Source organism: Podarcis erhardii (genome assembly GCF_964252035.2).
Source record: "Podarcis erhardii genome assembly, chromosome: 12".
NCBI classification, from domain to species: Eukaryota; Metazoa; Chordata; class Lepidosauria; order Squamata; family Lacertidae; genus Podarcis; species Podarcis erhardii.
This window is the reverse complement of record NC_138513.1, coordinates 43,483,045-43,505,850: the sequence shown is the minus strand read 5'-3', so window position 1 is coordinate 43,505,850 and position 22,806 is coordinate 43,483,045. Positions and strand designations below refer to the sequence as shown.

Genomic DNA, 22,806 nt, shown 5'->3' with positions numbered 1-22,806 from the left:
AGCTTGTGCAAGAGTTCACAGAGTACTATGATAGTTTAGCTCTACAGTTCTATCAAACAGTTGAGCAAATTGAATTTATTTGGGTTTAGTTTCAGGTTTTTCACCCACATTTTTGTGAGTGGAAGACACCTTCAAATTTTTCAATATAAAAATACAGTGAAGATTATACTAGTCAAAGGTCTATGCAAATAGTTCTGCACACTTGAAGGTGATGTCAAGAAGTATCTTGAACAGCAACTTTGTGATAGTTCAAGGCAAACCACTTTGAAGCAAAGCTTCTAATCCACACAGCAAATATGGGGTTCACTTGAGGGGGAACTGACTCTCAAGGCTTCAGGAACACCAAGAAGAGACCTGTCAGCATTGTAGTCCCATTTCTGTCAGATTACCATGGTCACGATGATTTGTGGCCAAATAAAGAAAGGGAAGCAAATCCCTGTTGATTCTCTGTGGTCTCTGTTTTTTTTAATTCCATTGACAATTGTATCTTTCTGGACAGGTGGTCTGAGGGGGATATTGGACATTACATGCCCCCGTGTATAAGATGCCCCCTATTTTGGGGGACTCCAAATTAAGAAAATGGGGGAGATTACCTAGAGTTGTTAAGCTTTTTGAGGATTGCCCAGAGTCGTTGAGCTTTTTGGGGGGAATTGATGAAAATCGCTCACCCACTCACCCACCAATTGTGTGCCCACTCGCCACCAACAACCTCCCATCGCCCGCCCAATTGCAGCAGCGGCAGCCATTGCCACACCCAACACTCACTCGCCCAATCACCACTGACAATCTCCAGATCATGGCTGCAACCAATCAACTGTCCCCCCAATAAACTATCCATGTATAAGACGACCCCAAATTTATAACTTATTTTTTAAAGAAAAAAACCTCATCTAATACATGGGAAAATACGGTACAGTCCATCCCCCATGTTGTTTAACATCTATAAAACACTGGGTGAGGTCATCCAGTGGCTGAAGTATTGCCAATATGCTGATGACACCAAGCTTTCAGTCCCTTTTGCATCAAATCCAGAAGAGGTACTGAGTATTCAGAACTGGTGCTTCAAAGAAGGCAAACAAACAGACTCAGTTCAGGCTCCACCTCTCACTGGAGCCAAGTGGGACTGCGTGGTGCCCATGAGGGGGAAGCCCAGCTGGCTGACACACAGCTGTTCTCTCCTCTCTCTCTAGGAGACAGAGGTGCCAGCTGAGCCTGAAAGGCCTAGCCCCAGCTTGCCTCCTCAGAGGGCTCCTGTCATGGGGGCGCCTGGTTGCGCCCTCTCAAAATCCGGTGGCATCGGTGTCAGAGGGCTCTGTTCTCTCTCTGCGACCCGTTCCTGGCGTGTGAGTCCCATCCAGGAACATGTCAGTACCACAGGCGCCCAAACCCCACACTATGCCACTGCTTAATGGTATTTAACCTATTCAGGAGGAGGATCAAATTTGCATTTCATGGGTACTCATAGGTCCAGTGGTGACACAGGTGGCCTCTTAGATGAGAAATCGAAGAAAGTCTCACTAAAATTATCCATACTCTAATGAGCTCCCTGTTGTGTCTATGCTGGCAGGGGCGGGTGACAGCTGTAGTCCAAAATATCAGGAGGCTACCAGGTTTGTGAAGGTTGCTGTAATGTGTTGTATATGAGGCCACCTTTCAAAACCATCTGGAAATTTCAATTTCCAGTTGTCAGGGGTTCAGAAGGAGAGACACAGGAGGGGGAGCAAATGGAGAGTGAGGAGGAGGAGTACGAGGGGGGAGCAGGCAGTGACAGTGGAAAGAGTTATTCCACAAGCCTCTCCAGCGAATCGGAGGACTCACAGAAGGGAGCGCCGATGGCCAGGGCGAGGGGGGTTCCAGGGGGGAAGCCCCAGGAGGAAGGGGCCAGCGGGGAGTCCCTGAGCAGCAGTTGGAAATCAGGACCAGCTTCCCCACCAGAGCGCAGTGGGGAGGGGGAGTCCCAGGAATCGGGACCAGTGCTCTCACCACCAGCGGGAGGAGAGGAGTCAGGTTTGGTCACGCCCACATCAGGAAGCGGGGAAACGGTCAGGAGGAAGGTTACCGGCTGGGCGCGCGCGCCAAGTTCAAATGTACAGGCGAGCGGCACAGCAGGGAGCCCGGGTAGGGAGCCAGGTCCTAAAGCCCGCCGGAAGGAAGGGGAAGACCAAGGGGGGTCAGCGTCAGAGGAGTCCAGGAAGGAGGAGACCCCAGAGGGCAGAAGGACCCAGCGAAGGAAAGAACAGCGTAGGAGGTGGAGCCGGGCGAGGATCTTAAACTGGTGTGGGAGGAGCAGTGAGTCAGAGGGGACTTAGCCGGTCTAGCGTCGAGACGTGGGTCTGTGCGCCCAGAGCTTTGAAATGGAAACTAAACTTCAATAAAGACTTTGTATATTATATCCACCGGGCGTTGGTCCTCTGTGAGCTGGGATCTAGAGGCAGACCTGACACCAGTCGAGACTGTTAACTGAGATGGGCCTTTTTAATCATATTGTGCTGGTGTTTTGCCATGTGATCTGGATTCCAGTTGATGCTTTGGCCCAATTCAATGTGCTCATTTTAATCTCTAAAGCTTTAAATGGCTTGGGCCAGGCTACTTGCATGATAACCTACTCCTATATATACTCCTATATACTTGGACCTTTAGGTAATCTTCAGAGGCCCTTTTCAATGTGCCCTCCCCCCAAACAAAGCACAGCAAGTAACCACCAGGGAGAGGGCCTTCTAGGTGGCAGCAAAATCTGGCATGCCAGAAGTATAAGATACAAGTAATGGACTGGTAGCACCACTTCTTGAAGGCAGACCACCACTTGTACGTGCTGGTTTTTCACCTGACTAGAGTGATGTCCAACATTGATGGACTCTTAACTTTGCCTGCTTCCATTAGAAGTCTGTCCTCCAATGTAAACATACAAACAATGCATTAACTTGTGGAATTAGCCATGACAGCTACTAGACTAGATACTTTTACAAAGTGGTAGACAAATTCAGAGAGAATGTGCCCATCAGTAGTTAAGTAGAAAACTTTATGTTTGCAGGCAATATATCACTGAATACCATAGGCTTGACACAAACCATGTATGAGAGCTGTAGCTTATGAACCTATGGAGGCATCTGGGTCTTATATTGAAAACAGAATGTTGGACTAGATGAATTTATGGTTTGTTCCAGAAGGGCTGCTTTTTAATATTCTTCTTTTAAAGGCCATTTAACAACCTATACTCTTCTCTCATTTATGTGCTTGTATGTATGTGTTAATATGGATCCCTATTCTCCCTTTTCCTTTTTACTACTCCTCATCTAAAAAAATAGGTTGCACCAGCACAAGTGACCCACATTGATGTCAGCAACGTAAGTGTTAGAGAAGGATGCTAATCCTTCTATATTTAACATCATGTGACCCCCTTTACAATAAATATCAGAGGTTGACAAAGGCATCAAGCATCATTTGTAGTTCACAAAAAGCAAACGGTGAATGGTCTAACATCAGGTTCATACCTGCTAAACAGAGCAAGGAGGGATGACCTTATTTCTACCTTCCTTTTGTTGCTCCCTACCCAGCAATCCATGTTATTCTGTACTGAAGTGTATTATGAAGGACCTGGGGCTTTACACTACTGCATTCCTTAATTCAGGAATCAAATATAAGTTCAGATTCAGTACTTTCCCACTCACACCCAAGTTTGGCAGCTATTGAAGCAGTACTATCCTCTCTCCATCAACAGAAATCCTGCCAAGTAAATTTTTCTAGCTCTGGTGTTTCCTATGTTCAGAAATAGGTTTTCATAAACACACACATAATGCCCCCCTGCCTATAGCAATTCCATACACCTTCTCAAAATCCTATAGGTGTCAGTATATGGAAACATCGCAGCTGCCGACAGCCAGATTGTTGACATCACATGATGCGCCTATCTGTGGGAAAGAAGAATTTCCCAGGAAGTTCACAGGCTGGTAAAGTCTCTGTGAAGAGTGTAATCTGAAACCTTCCGTGTGCGCATATTCAGGAAGTTTGTCAGACTTGCTAGAAGAACTGAACTGAAAGGATGTGTTTTTCTCTAGTGCTGTAGAAAGAAATAAACATACAGTGGTGCCCCGCAAGACGAACGCCTCGCAAGACGGAAAACCCGCTAGACGAAAGGGTTTTCCGTTTTGGAGGCGCTTCGCAAAACGAATTTCCCTATGGGCTTGCTTTGCAAGACGAAAATGTCTTGCGAGTTCCTGCGGGGTTTTCCCCTCCCCCCCCTTTTTCCTAAGCACTAAGCCGCTTATCAGCTGATCCGCTAAAAGCTGCTAAACCGCTAATAGCGCTAATCCGCTAAGCTGTCAATGGGCTTGCTTCGCAAGACGAAAAAATCGCTATACGAAGAGCCTCACGGAACGGATTAATTTCGTCTTGCGAGGCACCACTGTAATGTAAATAGACGTTTCTGTCTGTCTTTTCCCTGCTAGGGAAGAAGCAGGAAAAGGGGGGTGTGCATTTTACCCACTCTTGGGAAAATGTTGCCTATCAAAATCTCCCTGGTCTGTCTGGATGTCAGCCAGAGGAAGCTCCGAGGACAGTGAGAGGGGCCAGCCTCTGTGGAGGGGGAGTCTTGCAAACCGACAATAGGTACCATTTGCGATTAAAAGGGACAAGGATTGGTATCAATGAGCAACTAGAGAAATTCACATTCTCAGCAAAGCAATCCTACATTTAAATCTAGAAAACTATTGCACAATCAAGGTCAGAAGATTCCCACTAACCGATATAATTAAACTCAAACTCTCTTTATCACATACAATAAAATTCTGCTGCACTTTAGACAAACAGAGAATTGTAGCTGTGTGACTTCAGCACCGTGTTCAAGAATAAAGAAGTGCCGTCTTGTGAAAAGCTCTTAACAGACCGTGTACAATTACTGCGTGCAGGATAGAGGAAAAAATACTGGTTGTATATATGCTTGTTATTTTCCCAAATTGCCTCAGTTTAAATTCTTAGTATTTGTTGCATTTATACCAAAGCTACAGTTTGGACGACTGCAGGAAAATAGTCTGTCTTTTATATATTCCAATGCATTACTTCTTTCCAGCTAATGTTTGCAATAAGAACTTGTTTAAAAATAAAGGTCCGTTTCTCTAATTTTGACTATGCAAAATATAGCAGGACTTCAAGAAGCTTAGGAATAAATTCAGTTGTGAGAGCCACTAAATCTGTAAAATGAGGATTGGGAAATCACAAACATAAAATTAGAACAGACTTGATAGAGTGAGTTTGCATAACCAGCTTGGTGTTAGGCAGCCATACTTCGTTTTGTTGTTCTTGTTGTGTTTTCTTGTAAAGTTTACTGTCAAACGTTTTAACGAAAGCGTAACGCTTGATCTCAAATTGGAAAGCATGCTCAGAATTCCTTGCAAATGTTAGTAGCTGCATATGGATGCATACAAGTAAACGTTTTTAAAATGTAAATTTACACATAGTAGGTTAAAAAGACAATAATGCAGACAAAAACCTTGGAGCTCCAAAAAGAGCGAAGCTGGTCTTGCAGTGCTGGCTTGACTGTCTGAAATTTTATAAAAACAAAACCCACTATTTGAAAACCAGCAACACAGAATGCAACAAATATGCAAATATTAATAAATGAAATTTGCACTGAACTCATTTGTTTTTGAAAACTTTGCACGTTCTTACCTTCAAGCTGGGTGTCTGAGTCTGATCAACAGTAAATCTCATTAAAATATTGAACTGGAGCTCATTGGGGAAAGATTCCCTGCAAAAATGAATTAATCCAGTGTTAAGGGTTAAAGAACAGTTTGTTAAAGGGACTGTGGAAAGACAGAATGAAAAGGGAGAGAACAGAAAATACAGCAGGTAGCTTTGCCCAAAATATATCTGGTGCCCATGCAGGAAGACCGAGCTGTTACTGGTTGAAAAAAAGGATCAGATGTATTTGTGGTTGGCTGCTCGTGTGAGCAGCTTGTTTACTTGTACTGTAGTTCTTTAATTTTTGCATCTCATCCAAGCCTCGTTTGGGAAGCTTCTCAAGCTATAATAGAGTTTTGGTAGGTACCCTACACCAACCTTTATGTGCACTTATCAAGGAGTATGGCTCCTACTTTCCCAATCAGTTCGTACGGGGCTTTTCTTCTAGAAAAAGGGGTGGAGGAACTTGCTGAGCTGAGTGCCCATCGAAAGTTGTTGAGCTTTTTAGGGGTACCACAATCGCCACGGCAACCTGATCATCATGCTGCACAGCCCCAGCCGAAAAAGGTGCCAGAACTCAGTTCCCACGAGTTCCAGCTGAAAAAAAGCCCTGAGTTCATATTTAACTACAGTGGTGCCCCGCAAGATGAACGCCTCGCAAGACGGAAAACCCGCTAGACGAAAGGGTTTTCCGTTTTGGAGGCGCTTCGCAAAACGAATTTCCCTATGGGCTTGCTTCGCAAGATGAAAATGTCTTGCAAGTCCCTGCGGTTTCCCCCCCTTCCCCCCTTTTTCTAAGCAGCTAAGCCGCTTATCAGCTGATCCGCTAAGCTGATAAGCCGCTAAAAGCCGCTAAACCGCTAATAGCGCTAATCCGCTAAGCTGTCAATGGTCTTGCTTCGCAAGACGAAAAAACCGCTATACGAAGAGCCTCACGGAACGGATTAATTTCGTCTTGCGAGGCACCACTGTACCACATTGCTCTTGGCTTGAATACCTTCCATGAATCACTTCATGGGATGTATTCATTTTTGCTTTTTAACTTATTGTCTCTCTCTATATTCCAGTAACAGCCTTCTTTCCTGGTTTGTGTATTATTTATTTTGGTTGCCCCTATGGCTCAGCTATTGTTGTTGTTAGAATTTATATACCACCCTATAGTCTCAGGGCAGTTCACAGAATAAAATCAAGATATAAAACCACAAAATACCTAATAAAAATAAAAACAGCAACCCAATACCCCCCACAAAACACATTTTAAAAGGGCACAGGATATAAATTGGATCAACAAAAAGGCCTGGTTAAAAAGGAATGCTTTTGCCTGGCGCCCAAAGGTGTATAATGAAGGTGCCAGGCGAACTTCCCTGGGAAGAGGATTCCACAAATGGGTAGCCACTGCAGAGAAGGCCTATTCTTGTGCTGCCACACTCCGAACCTCTTGAGGAGGCACATGAAGAAGGGCCTCAGAAGATGATCTCAGGGTCCGGGTAGGTTCATATGGAAAGAGGTGGTCCTTGAGGTACTGCGGTAGTGTCAGCGGCGTAGCGTGGGTTGTCAGCACCCGGGGCAAGGCAAGTAATTTGCGCCCCCTAACCCGGGGCAAGGCAAGTAATTTGCGCCCCCTAACCCGGGGCAAGGCAAGTAATTTGCGCCCCTAACCCCTAACCTGCCGCCGCTGCCAGCTTCTTCTTGCTGCTGCCTGGGCTGGTCGGGTGTAGTTCTCTCCCGCGCTCAGCGCTGCACTGGGCGGCCACTGCACTGTCCCTCCCTCAGATAGTCCCTCCCTCACTCTCTCTCCGCTCCGCACCGCACCGCACCGCACGCCTGGCACCCTCCCCCTCCACAGTGGGCGGCGACCCGGCAGCTCGGATCGGATTCGCACAGCCAGCACTGCAGTGAGAGAGCGTGAGTGAGCCAGGTAGGGGCAGAGATCTGCGAGTGCGAGCGCGCCCCCCAAATGTTGCGCCCGGTGCGGCTGGCCCCCCCTGCATCCCCCACGCTACGCCACTGGGTAGTGTTGATGTTTTTTTGCTAATGTCATTGTGGCACTAAACTCCCTCATACTGATGGCCAGGTATTGGAAGAGTTCCACCATACAGTCAGTTGCTGGCACTGTCAGGGGTGTCATCCAGTAACTGAGAAGGAACGGAGTTCTACTTATGAGTCCTTCTCTGAGACAAGGTTCTTCAGGTTGGTGACATGAAATGCTCAGACTCTTAAGGAAGAAGGATGAAGTGTTTGGGAATCCCTGCTCTTTTAAGATATCATCAGGTACAATCTTCTATGCACGCTTAGTTCAATTATATGTGCTACTATTCTTCCAGAATCATGTAGTGAATATGGGAACATACTGACATCTCATTAAATTCTAATCTTTTTCACTTATGGTGCTAAACATTCATTTGATTTGTATCTGGGAAGATAAGCATTCTTAAGAATGCAAGAGGTACTACTGATACAAAGATGCAGAATATACCGTATTTTTTGCTCTATAAAACTCACTTTTTTCCTCCTAAAAAGTAAGGGGAAATGTGTGTGCGTCTTATGGAGTGAATGCAGGCTGCGCGGCTATCCCAGATTCCAGAACAGCAAGAGGGATTGCTACTTTCACTGCGCAGTGATCCCTCTTGCTGTTCTGGCTTCTGAGATTCAGAATATATTTTTCTTGTTTTCCTCCTCCCAAAACTAGGTGCGTCTTGTGGTCTGGTGCATCTTATAGAGCGAAAAATACAGTACCGCCCCCCTTCCAGGAAATATTTCCACAAAGTCAAGAATTCATTACCTTGTCACATCAAGTGCCTTTTGAACTTTCGCTTGCACGGACCCCAACAAGTCAGCACCCATTTTTTTCAACAGCTGTGTCAGCAAGACAAATAGCCAGTCCTGCAGATCTTCTTTATGGACATGAATGAAGTCAACTAAAGTTTCCAAAAACATGCTGAACACCTGGAGGGGGCAGAAAAAAGGACAAAGGGAAAGAAGAAAAGAGTAGGGAAGAAAAGGAGTTGACGCTTGCCTGTGTTGAACTCACAAAAGAATGTAGTAACACACACAGAAGCAGAAAGAGGCAATGATTCACAGCCAAGCGGGAAAACATTCTGTCTGCCTTTCATCAGAATCTGTGATTCAAGAGTATTTAAGCAATTCAGAAAATTAGTACTTCATGCAGTAACACTGGGAAAAGAAATGCTGTGATGACTGGCGCAACTTTCCCCGCCCCCAGCTACTGCTTTGGTGTTGTCTGTTGTATTGAGTTTTGTGGAAATGGTTTAAACCAGTGTGTCTCAAACGTTAAAAAATTGTAACTCTTCCTACGTGTTCTGACTCAACCCATTCACTCCAATTTTAAAGCCTCTTTGGGTCAATCTGCCAAGCAGCCTGATGAATTATCTCATTCCCACCCACATGGGTGCTATACTCAACTCAACCTCATGTCAATTACACTTCCTCACCTCGCACTCTCGATTTCTCACACAGATACACACTAAGCTCTTCTCCCCACAACACTTAAGGCAGTACTAACTCAGTAAGCCACTCAGTATAGTTTGCATCCCCAAGGAAGGAGGTCTTGCCACCCTCCATTTGAGAAACACTGCTTTAGACTGTTAATCCACTCAGTGTTGCATGCAACACAACGTGCACACACCACAAACAGATTTACTGAATTGTAAAAAGCTAAGATGCCATGACAAGTCCTCAAAGTTCAGTGAAACACAGGACTCACAACTCATTTCCATACAGATCACTATTCAGTGGTGACACGTGAAAAGAGTGCAAGTTTCTTCTCTTATAAAGATGTACTTTAGCAAGTATGATCAAATTTAATTTACGTTGCTTATAAAAGTCTTTGTTAAAATAGTTTGTTGAAACTGCACAATTCACAATCTGGCGGAATCTTCCAAGGCTCAAATTTATTGATTCTCTGCAGGTACAATACAAGCTTTAAGTGCAATCGGCAGGCCACACATTCTGTTCAGAAAACTAATTTAACAGTCAAACAGGACAGCCTACCGCACAACACATGAAAAGGAACACACTACAAGATTGTCTACTTTAACAAAGAAAAAATTAAAATATATGACACTATGGGGTAGACAAAACAGTTTGGGCAAGGGATCTACTAAGACATTTCATCCAGTCTGTGCTTCCACTGTGCATTCATTCACCAGTGGGGACAAATATAGGTCACAAGTATGTATTTCCTATCTCTGTTCAAAACAGTCCCCACAGAAGCTGTTCACTAGCTCTTTTATCCATGGTCCTCCAGAAGTTGTCAGACTACAACTACCATTATCCCTGATCACTGGGCATGCTGGCTGATGGGAACTGTAGTCCAATAGCATACTGAGTGCCACAGATTCCCCAAACCTGATCTACAGGATTCAAGCACAAGCTAAAGTTTAAAATATTGAAACTTTAACAAGGGGCATATTGTGAGTATGCCTTCTTCATCAATCCCTCCAGTTATAGGGCTAGTTTGGACATGACTCTAAACTGTGGTATAGACTTAAAAGCTATGGGAAGCTATCTGGCTCTTTCTTCTTCCCTTTTATTTCATGTACAAGGAAGAGGAGATTGGAAACGATGGATTTTGATTTTAAACCAACCAGAGCCCTCTTTTGTGTCTGAACTCTGGCAAGTTCTAACTCTGCTTAGTTCAAACCAGTAAAAATAAATTTAAAAAAATAGCAGTAAGCAGAGAGTAGGAGCAAAGTTCTCTGAATGGAGAGATGTGGAAAATGGGGAGTCATCCAAGGACCAGGACTGGGAACTGGTACTTTTTAACTTGTTCATAAATAATATAGAGTTATGGGTAAGCAGGGAAGTAGCCAAATTTGCTCACCATACCAAACAGTTTCAGGTCATTACAACAAAAAGATTGTGAAAAGCCCCCAAGGGACCTTTCCAAACTGAGTGAATGGGTGGTAACATGGTAAATGCGTCAATAAGTGCAAATTAATACATATCAAAGGCAAAAATCGTAATTCTGCATATACACTCATGGAATGTTAACTGGGTCTGAACACTCATGGGGTGAATGACCAGGAACAAGACCTTGGGCTTGTAGTGGATAGCTTGATGAAGGTGCTGAACCAGTGTGCGGCAGCTGTGAAAAAAGGCAAATTCCATGTTGCTACACGAGGCAGCGACGGCCACCAACATGGATGGCTTTCAAGAATGTTTGGACAATTTCATGCAGGTTAAGGCTATAAATGGCTACTAGCCATGGTTGCCATGCTCTGCCTCCATGATTGGAGGCAGCAATGGTTCTGAATACCAGTTGCTGAAAACCACAGGCTCACCTGGGTGGCCACTGAGAGATCAGGATGCTGGACTAAATGGGCCATGGGCATGATTCAGCAGGCACTTCATACGTACTTAAAATCTTAAAGTCTGGTTTGATCCTGGCTTATCTGAACTAGCCAGAGTTTAAAGTAAAACGCTCTAAAACCGAGACCTCTGATTAGTTTAAAAAGTGGGTGCTTCTGATTTTATTCCTCTGGTGTGCACCACTGCCTCAATATAGCTCAGGACACTGGTTGTTCGGACCCAGAGAGCCCTACATCTGTGACAAGCAGCAGAAGTACAAGCAACTATGTGTTGGTGTTCTATTTAGATAGGTCCAAATAAAGCAGCTTAGTTTCCTAGAAGTATCTTCTGCTCCTTGAAGAAATACAATACTTAACAATAAAAATAGCACTAATATAATACGCTGGATTGGTTCCAGATTCACTTAAGTTGGCATAAGTTCTCGCTTGAATTAATGGGAATCAACTCAACTGTATTTAACTTTTCACGCTGATTTAAATGGGATCTAAGATCAAATAAGTTTGGATCCAACTCATTGTTTCAGATGATATGGTTACCATGATGTACATTTAAAGGTGATGCAGCTGCTTTTAGCAGTAACCAACAAGCAACTATTGCACTTCAGACAGTGACTGAGTTGAACCATGTTGAAAGTGATCCAAGTGGTTGAAATGGTTGCCAACCGTAATCTCTTGACATATGAGCAACTCGGTTACATTTAGTGTGCACAACTTAGCAAGGCCTCAGACTACCTTGCAACATTTCCCCTTCACACAGCACACATGGAGTGCAGCTGCACTGGAGTACAGAAGGAATTCAGTGTTCATCATTATTTCGCTTGGGAAAAGACTTAATGGCCTTATTTGCAAATAATGGTAACCAAACTATGGCTTACCAGGACCATGAAAGTGCAGGTTTGTGGAGAGAAGCTTGCAGCTGCTTTGCTCCTCTCTGATTTATTACATTCCCACACCAGGTTAAGCCAAGTTTTGACTTGGTGTGTAGTCTGAACCTCGGTTTGTGGTTTAAACTCTCTCCTTGCCAACCAATACCTGTAGCTTAACCTTCAGTCCTGATTCAAACAGCACAGTAAGGCAAACCTTGGCTTGATTTAGCAAGGAAATATAAAAGAAAAACTAGAGAGGATCAATGCTGCCCCAGAAACCATAGTTTGGCTTACCATGATGTGCAAACCAGGTTATTCTATATATTTTAAAAAGTACAGGCATCCAGTAGGAGTGACCGTGTGAATATCGATAGTGTGAATACTCTGACTTTATTGCTGCTTTTGCAAAATACTGCATCGTGAAAATATTTCCTGAAAATTGTGTGTGAAACTGAAACTGAACAGTAGAGATAAAAGCCCTGATGTATCGTTTGCAATAACAGATCTTAGATGATGTAAAACTCAGATGCGCCAACCACCACAACACACAGTAGAAGTACAAAACCAAAAAGGTCAGTTAATTAGTATACAGAAGCACATCCAAAAATATTTCAGCATAATTTGCATGACTGCAAGGATTTTGTAAAGCGCAAAAGCTGGACTCGGCACACATTCTTTATAAGAGTAAAGTAGAGGGGGGGAAAGGTTATTATCAATCATGCAATAAGGTTAGGGCTCCAACAAATATTGAACCAACTTACTCTCTACAGAGAGTTCCAACACAGGGGACAGCATGCAAAAAGAAAAGAAAAAAAGGAGGGAGGAAGGGAGGGAGGGAAGATAAAACACACAAATTAGTTGCCATCTGCATAGTTCCTGTATGAGGAAAATGTGATACATGGGTTTTAATATGATTAAGTAAACAGCTTTGCTCTGAAATTTCCAATTCTTGCAAAAGCACATAGGTCTCTCTTCTTTGCCTGTTTCACTCTTTTAAAACCAAAACATCTGAATAAAAATACAGTTTTTTGAAAGCAATTATTTAACATTTGGGTATGGATAGATTCAAGCATTACAATTTTAACATACATATTTGAGATGTATTATATTACTCACTATAACCATAACATTTGAAGTGCATATACATCTTTTTTTTTAACATCAAGTACCCTGCAGAAACTTGTGCCAATGAACTAAGGCCACTCATGGTTCCCTGAAGCATGTTTCAGCATTGCATGCCAGATTAAAGTATATGCTGCAAATGATACCATTTTAGTGGGTACTCAATGAAAGTTTATTGTGTTCCTATGAAAATTTTACATGTGAGGCATCCTTAATGGTACCCTAAAACAACATAACACAATGGATGGTCAAGTTAAGTCAAGGATCCATGAGAAAGGATCTCCAATTTACATTTCTGATAAGGGAGCAATTCCTCCGTGTTTGCCATGAAAAGCCTCAATTAAACTACAGTTGAAAGCACATATTCAAAAGTCTAACAAAGCAGTAGACAGAGCAATATGCAAAAAGAAAATTAACACTGAAGGTATCAGAATTCAATGATGATGTCAATTATATGCAAGATATACTTTGTGTTCTGATATAACTACTTTCTGCAGTGTTCACTAAAAATTCTGAGCACTTTAAGAGAAACCATAAACATCATTTGAAAATGTACTGATTCTGGGGTCTATAAGATAAACCTACCCTGTACTTGGTCAGAGACAGGTATTCCCTTCACTGGTGACTAAAACCTCTAAGTATTTGTGTACAAATTTGTATTGTTATAAATACCTACACACCTATATTTACACACATACTTATCCCAATCTACACACACACACACACACACACACACACTCAACAAGTTTTATCACCGATCTTAAATTTTAAGATATTTGTTAATCCTACATTTGAAGAGAGTAATTCAAAAACCCCTAAAAGCTCCATTTGAATGTACAATACTCAAAAGCTATATTCTGCCTCCCCCCCTTTTGTTCGTGTAAGGAGAGTCAATTTTGCCATTAAATCAAAAATTCCAGAATTTATGAATGCATTCATTTGTTGTTGGCATAATTTGTGTTCACCTACTGACATCTAATAATCCTGCTGCCAGTGACATATATGAAACAAGTTACTTATGTTGATTCATTAAGGAATCCATCAGTTTCGTTTAATAAGAAAAAAACCAGATCTATAATTATGTGGCTTTCCCCCTCCTCCTGTGCCCCCTTCCTAAATCCACGTTGGAGGGTCTGGAGAATCTCCAAGAACAGGGTGTGTAAGGAAGAAAGAGGGCAAAATGCTTGTACTGATGGAACAATTTCCTTAGTGCTAATCTGCATTCCACCTTAAATCTGTTTCCTGTTTTTACATTGCAATTCCCACCACATATAATAATTTCCATTCTGATTTGTCATTTCCAGCAATCACTTTCTTATTTCTTATTGTTGGTGTTCTATGTCAGCATGTCACTATCTTATATAACAATTATCTCTTAAATACTTACAGAACCTATGTGATTCCTCCCCCTCTTTACAGGTTTTCCCATACTCTCCCATGCATGTTTTGTACTCATTATGAATTCTTCCACCTATCCAGGTTTAGTATTATATTTAAGCAGCAACTTATATATCCTTGATAGCAAGCTATCCTTGCAACGCATTAGTATTTATTCCCCCCCCCCAAATCTGATAGAAATCATTACCTACTGTTTTAATTCTCAGGTAACTATTCACTGAGAACCTTATTGTAAAGTAGTCATACTACACCACATGAGATTTTCCTGATTTAAACTTTATTTTTAAATACTTCCAACCCCATAATTTGTTAAAACCACATATCTAAAAAGTTCATTATCCTCCAGAACTTCAAACCACCATTTCCCCTTATCTCTGTACCAATACTCAAGGTTGGATGATAGTGGCACAATTGGAACAATTGCACCAGAGCCAATGCCTGCAAGTTGGGCAGAGAATCTGAGGTTCCTTTAAAAATATATATATATATAAGTCTCCAGTCCTCCTAGAAAGTAAGTTGTGAAACAAAATGTGCAGGTTCCCTTTCCAAGTGATTTCTGTGAGATGAGCCAGCCTAGCTGCTCCCACCTTTCAGTGTTTTTAGCCAATGAGTGATGTCAGAACTGTGATTGAGAAGAGAGCTATTTAGGCACCAGGCCACAGACACCCCCAAGGTCCTAAAGAAATGTTGTTTCCCCCTCTCCTTCTTTCCTGCTTTTAACAATTAGAATCTCCATCGTTTGCTTGTTTCCCTGCCCCTGCTAGTTAACAGGATTCATTTTTCCTGTGGTAGGTTCATTTGAGATTGGGTACTCCCTCCAAGTCTCATTGTGTTTAATGCATACAGGGTCTTGTTGCTATTGTAGCAGAACACTAGAAAGTGGGAGCAGGTTTTATTAGGAATCAGGAAAAATATGCTTCCCCTTACTATTTTACCTGTAAAAGTAAAACAGTCAAAAGACAAACAATGAAAATGAAAGGGGGGGGGCCTCCAGGGAATAAGTTTCATAAAGTGCAGAAGCCACCAGGAAATTTTGGAACATTCTAACATTTCAGTTCTAAAGCCTTCTCATAGAAGCAGAGAGCACAGCTGCTGTTTGTTAGGTTGTGTGTTATCTACTGAATTCCAAGTTCAAAGCTTTGGAGACAGACTATACTACTGCCTACTGGGGAGTTTAATCTCACTCTTCTTTTTGTTTTATCATGGAATGTAGATTTATTTGCTTTCGTTTTTAACACTTTTACTGTGTGGTGTATTCTTATTGCTGCAACTAGATTTTGCTCTAAAATCGGGTATGATTTGTACCTTGCTGGGGAGCTAGCAAAGGGCTGTGTGCTTTATACCTTAGTAAATCTTTTACTGGAGACTTTGACTGACTGTGAGAGTTATCGGAATCCATGCATCCGCCAAGCCTCTGCTAATTAACCAGAAGATGGTTGGTGTGTGTGTGTGTGTGTGTGTGTGTGTGTGTGCATCTCTAGTCTTGAGCACCACTGCTTGTGCTTTGGTGCCCTAGCAACGCGCCGAATTCCATTTAATTCTTTGTGACATAGCCACTCCTACATACATTCCATTGATAGCAGATACTGGTATTCCTGTGGGTTTTTATTTTGTAAAATCAAGCAAAGATTTAGCATGGTGATCACAGTGTAAAAATCAAAGTATGCTGGCATGGCATTACAACACAACTTACTTGAGCTGGGTGTGGGGACACAGAATTGAGGATGGTGAAAACATGGATAACGGAATGTGTGGAATTAAAGTGTGGATGTAATAATACTGGAGCACTGGGGAATGACTACAGAACTGATAAAGCAGGGTGATGTGTGGACAACCCAGTATGAATTCTCTTCAAACACACTATTAATGTTTTAATGTTGCTGTGATAAAAAATAGCAGTCTGAATGGGCCCCAGATCACACTGCTTTCCACAGTTCCCCAACCCACAGTGGCTACAGGCCTAGGATAACTTTTCTTAGGAATCAGTCTCCTGTGCACAATAACTTGAGAGTAAGCTCAGCTAAACACAGGCAGGAGTTAGCTGTACTAATCTGCAGAGAAGGGGCAGAAAACCCTTTAAAGTACAATGACACATCACTCCAGTTAAAGAAACCAACATTTGATTCCTGTGATACAAACATTAAGTCCCCCTTAATACAGTCATTTTATGCTTCCTTCTATATGGACCTGACCATTAGGTCCAGTCGTGACCGACTCTGGGGTTGCGGCACTCATCTCGCTTTATTGCCCGAGGGAGCCAGTGTACAGCTTCCGGGGTCATGTGGCCAGCATGACTAAGCTGCTTCTGGCAAACCAGAGCAGAACACGGAAACGCTGTTTGCCTTCCCGCCAGGGCAGTACCTATTTATCTGCTTGCACTTTGACATGATTTTGAACTGCTAGGTTGGCAGGAGCAGGGACCAAGCAACGGGAGCTCACCCCGTTGCGGGGATTCGAACCGCCGACCTTCTGATCAGCAAGTCCTAGGCTCTGTGATTTAACCCACAGCACCACCCGCGTCCCTTCTATATGGACAGCCATATGTTAGGCTGAGAGCTGCTGACTGGCCCAAGACAGGAAGTGAGCAAAGACAATGAGTTAAGTGAGTTCAAAATGTGAAACTCAAGTGCTCAGAGTATTTACTTTAGTCCACAAAAGCTTATGCCGTATGAAATTTGCTGGTCTTTAAAAAATCACGACTGATTTTTGTGCTACAATTTCAAGAATTTAAATAGCGAGCAACCAGGATGCAGTTGCAGAAGTTGGCTATCCCCATGGTTTGGACAAAATGTTCTTAAGCACAGTGTGAAGATGTAGTCTACTTATTTAAACTTTCTGAAATTTTAAAGAGGTCATGAACACATGAAGGGGTGGCATCTGCTCTTCCACACAATAGTGTACAGCTGTATGCAAGTACAAATAGATGGGTATTGTCCCTGCACTCAAGAGCCCAGGGTTCCTGACTACTTGGAGAAGACCTTTCTAAAAATACAGAGCTGTATCCATGGGGATAATTTTAGACAGTACAATGAATGTTCTAGACCTGAAAAACAGTTCTGTGTAGATAGTCCTTCTTTAGAAACAAACACTGGTTCAGTAGAAGGTACTATCTGATTCTATCATGTGCCTCTTGTACCATTAAAGGATTGGGCCTCTGTTAATAAAAATAATATGAACACACTTGGAAGTGCTTTCTGTCCACCAAGTATTTAAGTCTAAATCTATGGCAGTATTCTTCTAAAAACCCTGCAGATGTTCATAATCGCTATGGAGCAAAACAAATACATACCTTGCTATGAGGATCAGCAAACATCCTTGTGAAGATTTCACACAACCTTTTTAATTCAACGCGACTGCCAAAATGACATAAGACTAATTAGTAAATGGCAGGGTAATGTTATGAGCAACTTTAGAACAACTTTAAAAATGAGTCGGTGAAATATTTTACATTCATTAACATGTTTGGCAATGTAAACGTGCTTATACTATGCTTTACACTCAGAACTATAGCACAGAATCATAAAGTCCAAGTAAGGGTCAACAACTGCTTGGGGGGGGGGGGGATTGTCTACTGTTGCTTACTTGCAAATCTCCATTCTCTTTGAGAACCTGTGTGTGTGTGTGTGTGTGTGTGTGTGTGTGGAGCCAGGAGGAAGGCAAGTTGGCCTCAGGGGAATTCATACTTTGGGGTGGGTGGGTAGGAAAGGGAGTACATGAGTCAGTTATTTATTGTTTGTAAGCCGCTTGGAGATTCATTTGAATGAAAAGTGGCATAGAAATACAATAAATCAAAATCAGTGGCCCAATACTTCCTCTTAATCACCATTAAGGTACAGTGGTGCCTCGCAAGACGAAATTAATCCATTCCGTGAGGCTCTTCGTATGGCGGTTTTTTCGTCTTGCGAAGCAAGCCCATTGACAGCTTAGCGGATTAGCAGCTTTTAGCGGATCAGCTGATAAGCAGATCAGCTGATAAGCGGCTTAGGGCTTAGGAAAAGGGGGGGAGGAGGAAAAAAACCCCGCAGGAACTCGCAAGACATTTTCGTCTTGCGAAGCAAGCCCATAGGGAAATTCGTTTTGCGAAGCGCCTCCAAAATGGAAAACCCTTTCTGTCTAGCGGGTTTTCCGTCTTGCGAAGCGTTCGTCTTGCGGGGCACCACTGTATCATTGTTATGGCATGTACAGGGTCAAGATCTGAAAGTGCTTTATGGCTCTACTATTATCCAGAGCCATTTTTATGCTCTACTTGTGAAGGAATGTGCTCAACAAAAGCTAAATGTGACGCTATCTATTCCTTACAGAGACCTTTCAATCATCTTTGAAGGAAATATCAAGCGTCCAAAAGCACTTCAAGAAATTGATGCCAGTTGCTTTCCTTTTGTTTTGCAGGGACAATGGAAGTCACCTAGCAAGTTATGAACTAGGAAGCCAGTTGACTTTCTTTTCCCTGCTGTAGAATTCATTAGCCGGAGAATAAATATCTGCAGAGCTTTCTCAACTACAAAATCTCTCACCTAAAAAGGTTTCCTACCTTAATGTTCGCTGGTTTTTTAACAAATTTTGTAGCCCCAGAAGACCTTCTTTTCTTTCTGACCAGTTGGAGCTTGCACAGCGATTGAGGACCTCGGCCACATCCTCTGTCTGCCGCATATAGGTAGGGATGGTGCCATTCCGAGAGCTGTACGATCTTTCTGAGCAAGCACTGGACGCATCGCTATTGGCATCATCATCGGAGTACATTCCATAGGATTCGTATCTCCTTCGCACCGGCTTTTTCTATCACACAGAGAGCATCACTTGAGGAACCATAACCAATTTGCAGTACCTCTTACGCAAATATCATGTGCCTATTCATATAGCAAACCTCCCTGATGCCACTGTCACCTGCACCTACACCCGGAGCAGGCATCAGATTCATACCCATCTCATTTCTCTCGCCGCACTGAGCCTGAGACCCTCTGGTTATTTGAAAGGGAGACCTCCTCTAACCATGATCGTTTAATTTCTTTATATAAAAACGGGCAACTTTTCCCTCAAAAAGTGTCACTGAAAACTGCTTGCAGAATATAAAACCACACAGCAATCACATTGAAACGCACAATTATCAGACTAAAAGCCACCAAAAAGCAAGAGCAAGAGCCAAAACTATCAATAAATTGAACAGAATCAAAAGTGTGTTCAAAGAAATTGCAGCTGTTGTAGTACAGATACTGTAGTACAGATACTAAATGATGTTCCAAATCTTGCTGTGCTTACTAGGTGGGGAGGGGAAAGTAAAGTTCAAACAAGACTGTAACATTAATCTCTTAACACAACTGGTACTATGTATAAAGCAATAACCTTTCCCAGCAAGGGCACTAAGATCATAAAGGCAAAATGTGCACGAATGAGCAAGTTCAACTATATTAGACTTTAAAAAAAATTTGGAATACATGGAAGTCACACTGTAGGACAAAAGGACAACAACATTTGAAACTATAATCACTTGGAAACGTTCAGCTTCTTAAAACAATTGTGAATCTGGGACACAAGTGAAGCAGACATTATGTATTTATTTTAAAACACTGAGCATTTTTAACAGGGAAACAAAGATTGTTATACCTTAGTCCGTATGTCTCCTAAGAGCTGAGCGCAATGCATTACAGAAGAAACAGAAAAGTTATGAGCACAGCTGACAACGGTTAAATAGTGTAAGCACAGATGTCATTACCTCTAGTTAGAAATGAGGTCTGGGTTTAGCCTCAGGAACAAAAGAAAACATAACAGTTTTAGCTAGATACACAACTGTGGACCCAAGCACCCTTTTTTCGAGGAGATGTAATCAGGCGCCCCCATAACAGGCTCCTTTATTGAGGACAGAGCTGCGAGGCGGGAAGCCATGCCTGGGCTGGGCGAAGGGACGTCTGTGTGCATCTCACCTCTGGGCCAGCCAAGACGGAAGAGGACACAGTCACCACCCAACAAGGAGGGAGGAAGAGAGCATGACCCAGGAGTGCTGCTCCTTTCCTCCACTGGGCTCCAGCTTGTGAGGGAGCCCACGGAGGCCCAACGCTGCCAGCCAGCCACAGCTCTACTCCTGGGTCAGGCCCCCTTCAAATCAGTCTGATCGGACTGATTTGGAGCAGCGGCGTTGGTGGCAAGGGCTGGGCCAGTGCAACCGCAGCAGGCTCCCTTCCTGCTCTGCCCCGGGCAGCGGAAACACATGGTCCACCGCTGGAACCATGAACACCATCTTGAGCTCCTTGAAGGGAAGGTGGGATATAGATTTACTTAATAACAACAGGAAAAAATGTAGACCAGTCTCTGCCTCCAAGGAGCTTACAATGTAAACCGGACAGCAGGGAAAACAACAGTGAGTGATAAACGTATGTAAATGCAGTTACATGTACTATGGGAATAAATATTAAGTTGTTAAGAAAGGCTTTGAGGGGAAGGTAGATGAGTTTGAAGGAACAGAGACATAATGGCACGTACGGTCAAAAACGGAGCTCCATGTAATTTAGCAGAACCAATAATCAAATTTGGCAGTAATACAAACTGCAAAGCTTTTACTCTGTCACCCCCCCCCCTCAAAAACAAATAAACAGGTGTGTGATAGACAAGATGCTCACCAAAGCATCTGCTACTGCTTCTTCCACATCGGAGCCTGTGTTCAAGACACGCATGGCACTAACTGATGAAGATAACCGACTTGACTGACTTATTCCAAAACCTGTGCCTGTCATAATAAGACAAAAGAAAACGTAAATCAGAATCATCCTGGGAAGGTCAAAGCAATATAAATTAAAATTTAAAGCCACTATTTAAGAAGTTTTATGCCTTCCAATATTTGGAAGCGGTGAAGCCTCAAAAAGGTTCATCTCATTTGTTCTGAATCTGGCTGCTTGCCTGCTTGCCTTCAACTCAACAAAAGGAACACTTACTTGATTTATTAAGGGAAGTGAATATATGCAGAGCCTACCATCAATACCAGCCCTTGCCATAGAAACCTGGTACACTCTCAGAAACCACATGAACCAGATGGCTCCGGAGAGATACTGGCCATAATCTAGAAAATTCTACTACATGCACACTCCAGAGAAACAAGTGCAGCTAGAGTTCTCCTTCAAGTTTGTTAAAGTAGCTCCTGTGGCTAAAGACAAGCAATGGCTCGATTTTAAAAGCAATTTCCCTGTTTAGTTATCTAACTGTGGCAGCAAAAATTTTAAGGAAAGAGTGAACTGCCACATACAGTTTGCAGTGACATGTTCATGTTGGATTTTGGCCTTAATATCCTAATGAAATTAAAGTAAATTTAAAGGGAGTTATTTAACTGTACCTCATGTGGCAGAAAGAACAAAAACATACTGTGTATACATAATTACGCAGGAGCTGAAGCAACAGCAGCTATTTTCTGTTTTCTACTAAAATGTGTTTGTCACTTTGGTGTTTTTTAAAACTATGAAACAAATTAAGGGAAACCACAGTCAATACAGCCTACAGCATTACGTATCATAAAGCTACATGCATTAATAAAGCTTTGGAAATACAAGAATGGAAAGGAAAAGGAGGAAAAAACCAACAAAATTCACCTGAAACTAAAGAAAAACTGCTGTGTGTGTGTGAAGAAAGGAAAACACTTTGCACTTTTATCTACTTTGAATATTCGAAATAATGTACAGAAATTAATACTGAAAATGATAAAAAATAGACGGCATGAAAAATCAAATGGGGTAAAAATAATCCAGGATGATGGCACAGATGATAGCAAAGTGTACTCATCCTTCACCTGTAGCCCCATAAACATCTGGAGAGTAGAGAGCACCAGTGGATCTGGAGTGATGCCTGGAAGCTGCAATAACAGGATCATATGAACCCTATCTATTACTATAAAAGTAAAGTATAGAACAATTGTACAGAGCGCAATGGAGCAAGGTCTAGGCAAAGCCAGGAAGCACTGCTTCATGACAAGAGCAACTAAGAACAGATTCACATCAACGCTGAGTACAGGGTACAATAATCCTGTGATTATTGGCTCCCTGCCCACAGAGAGCTCGCATGCAGCTTCTACTATCCTCATCTTCAGAATTGTGCTATTGCAAACATTCAACATTTATGTTTGTGGTAGGTGTAAAAATCTTGCACATGTCAAGAATTGCTTTCAACTGGCTGGTCACAGGTTGGCAGCTGACATGCACATAATTTTCAGCATTGTAAAACACGCCCTATGAACTTAACGGTCGTGAGAACGAGTTACGTTTTCTGGAGAGGAGAGAAAAATAATTTGCCTTACATGAAAATGTAATAATTACAAGACTAAATCTAAAGGGGCCTTTCGTATTTTTTGAAAAATCTAAAGCCACCTGTCGAATGACAGAGCACACAAAATCAGGAAATGACAAAAAAATAATAATTCAGCTAAGCAAGCTATCTTT

General features: G+C 42.5%; 1 protein-coding gene across 31 annotated transcripts in view; it reads right to left on the bottom strand.

Moving 5' to 3' along the window:
- The window catches only part of CLASP2 (cytoplasmic linker associated protein 2), a 125,071-nt gene that overhangs the window by 12,152 nt on the left and 90,113 nt on the right, over positions 1–22,806 (bottom strand). For 9 of the 31 annotated variants that reach the window (XM_081834718.1, XM_081834729.1, XM_081834724.1 and 6 more), the window contains 8 exons: positions 22,161–22,223; positions 21,004–21,110; positions 19,994–20,017; positions 18,924–19,168; positions 17,682–17,745; positions 8,459–8,622; positions 5,665–5,743; positions 5,486–5,536 (listed from right to left, as the gene is read on the bottom strand). In XM_081834718.1, the coding sequence (XP_081690844.1) occupies positions 5,486–5,536; positions 5,665–5,743; positions 8,459–8,622; positions 17,682–17,745; positions 18,924–19,168; positions 19,994–20,017; positions 21,004–21,110; positions 22,161–22,223 (797 nt within the window). The remainder of the gene's footprint in view (positions 1–5,485; positions 5,537–5,664; positions 5,744–8,458; positions 8,623–17,681; positions 17,746–18,923; positions 19,169–19,993; positions 20,018–21,003; positions 21,111–22,160; positions 22,224–22,806) is intronic. The other 22 variants (XM_081834726.1, XM_081834728.1, XM_081834739.1 and 19 more) reach the window with 7 other exon arrangements.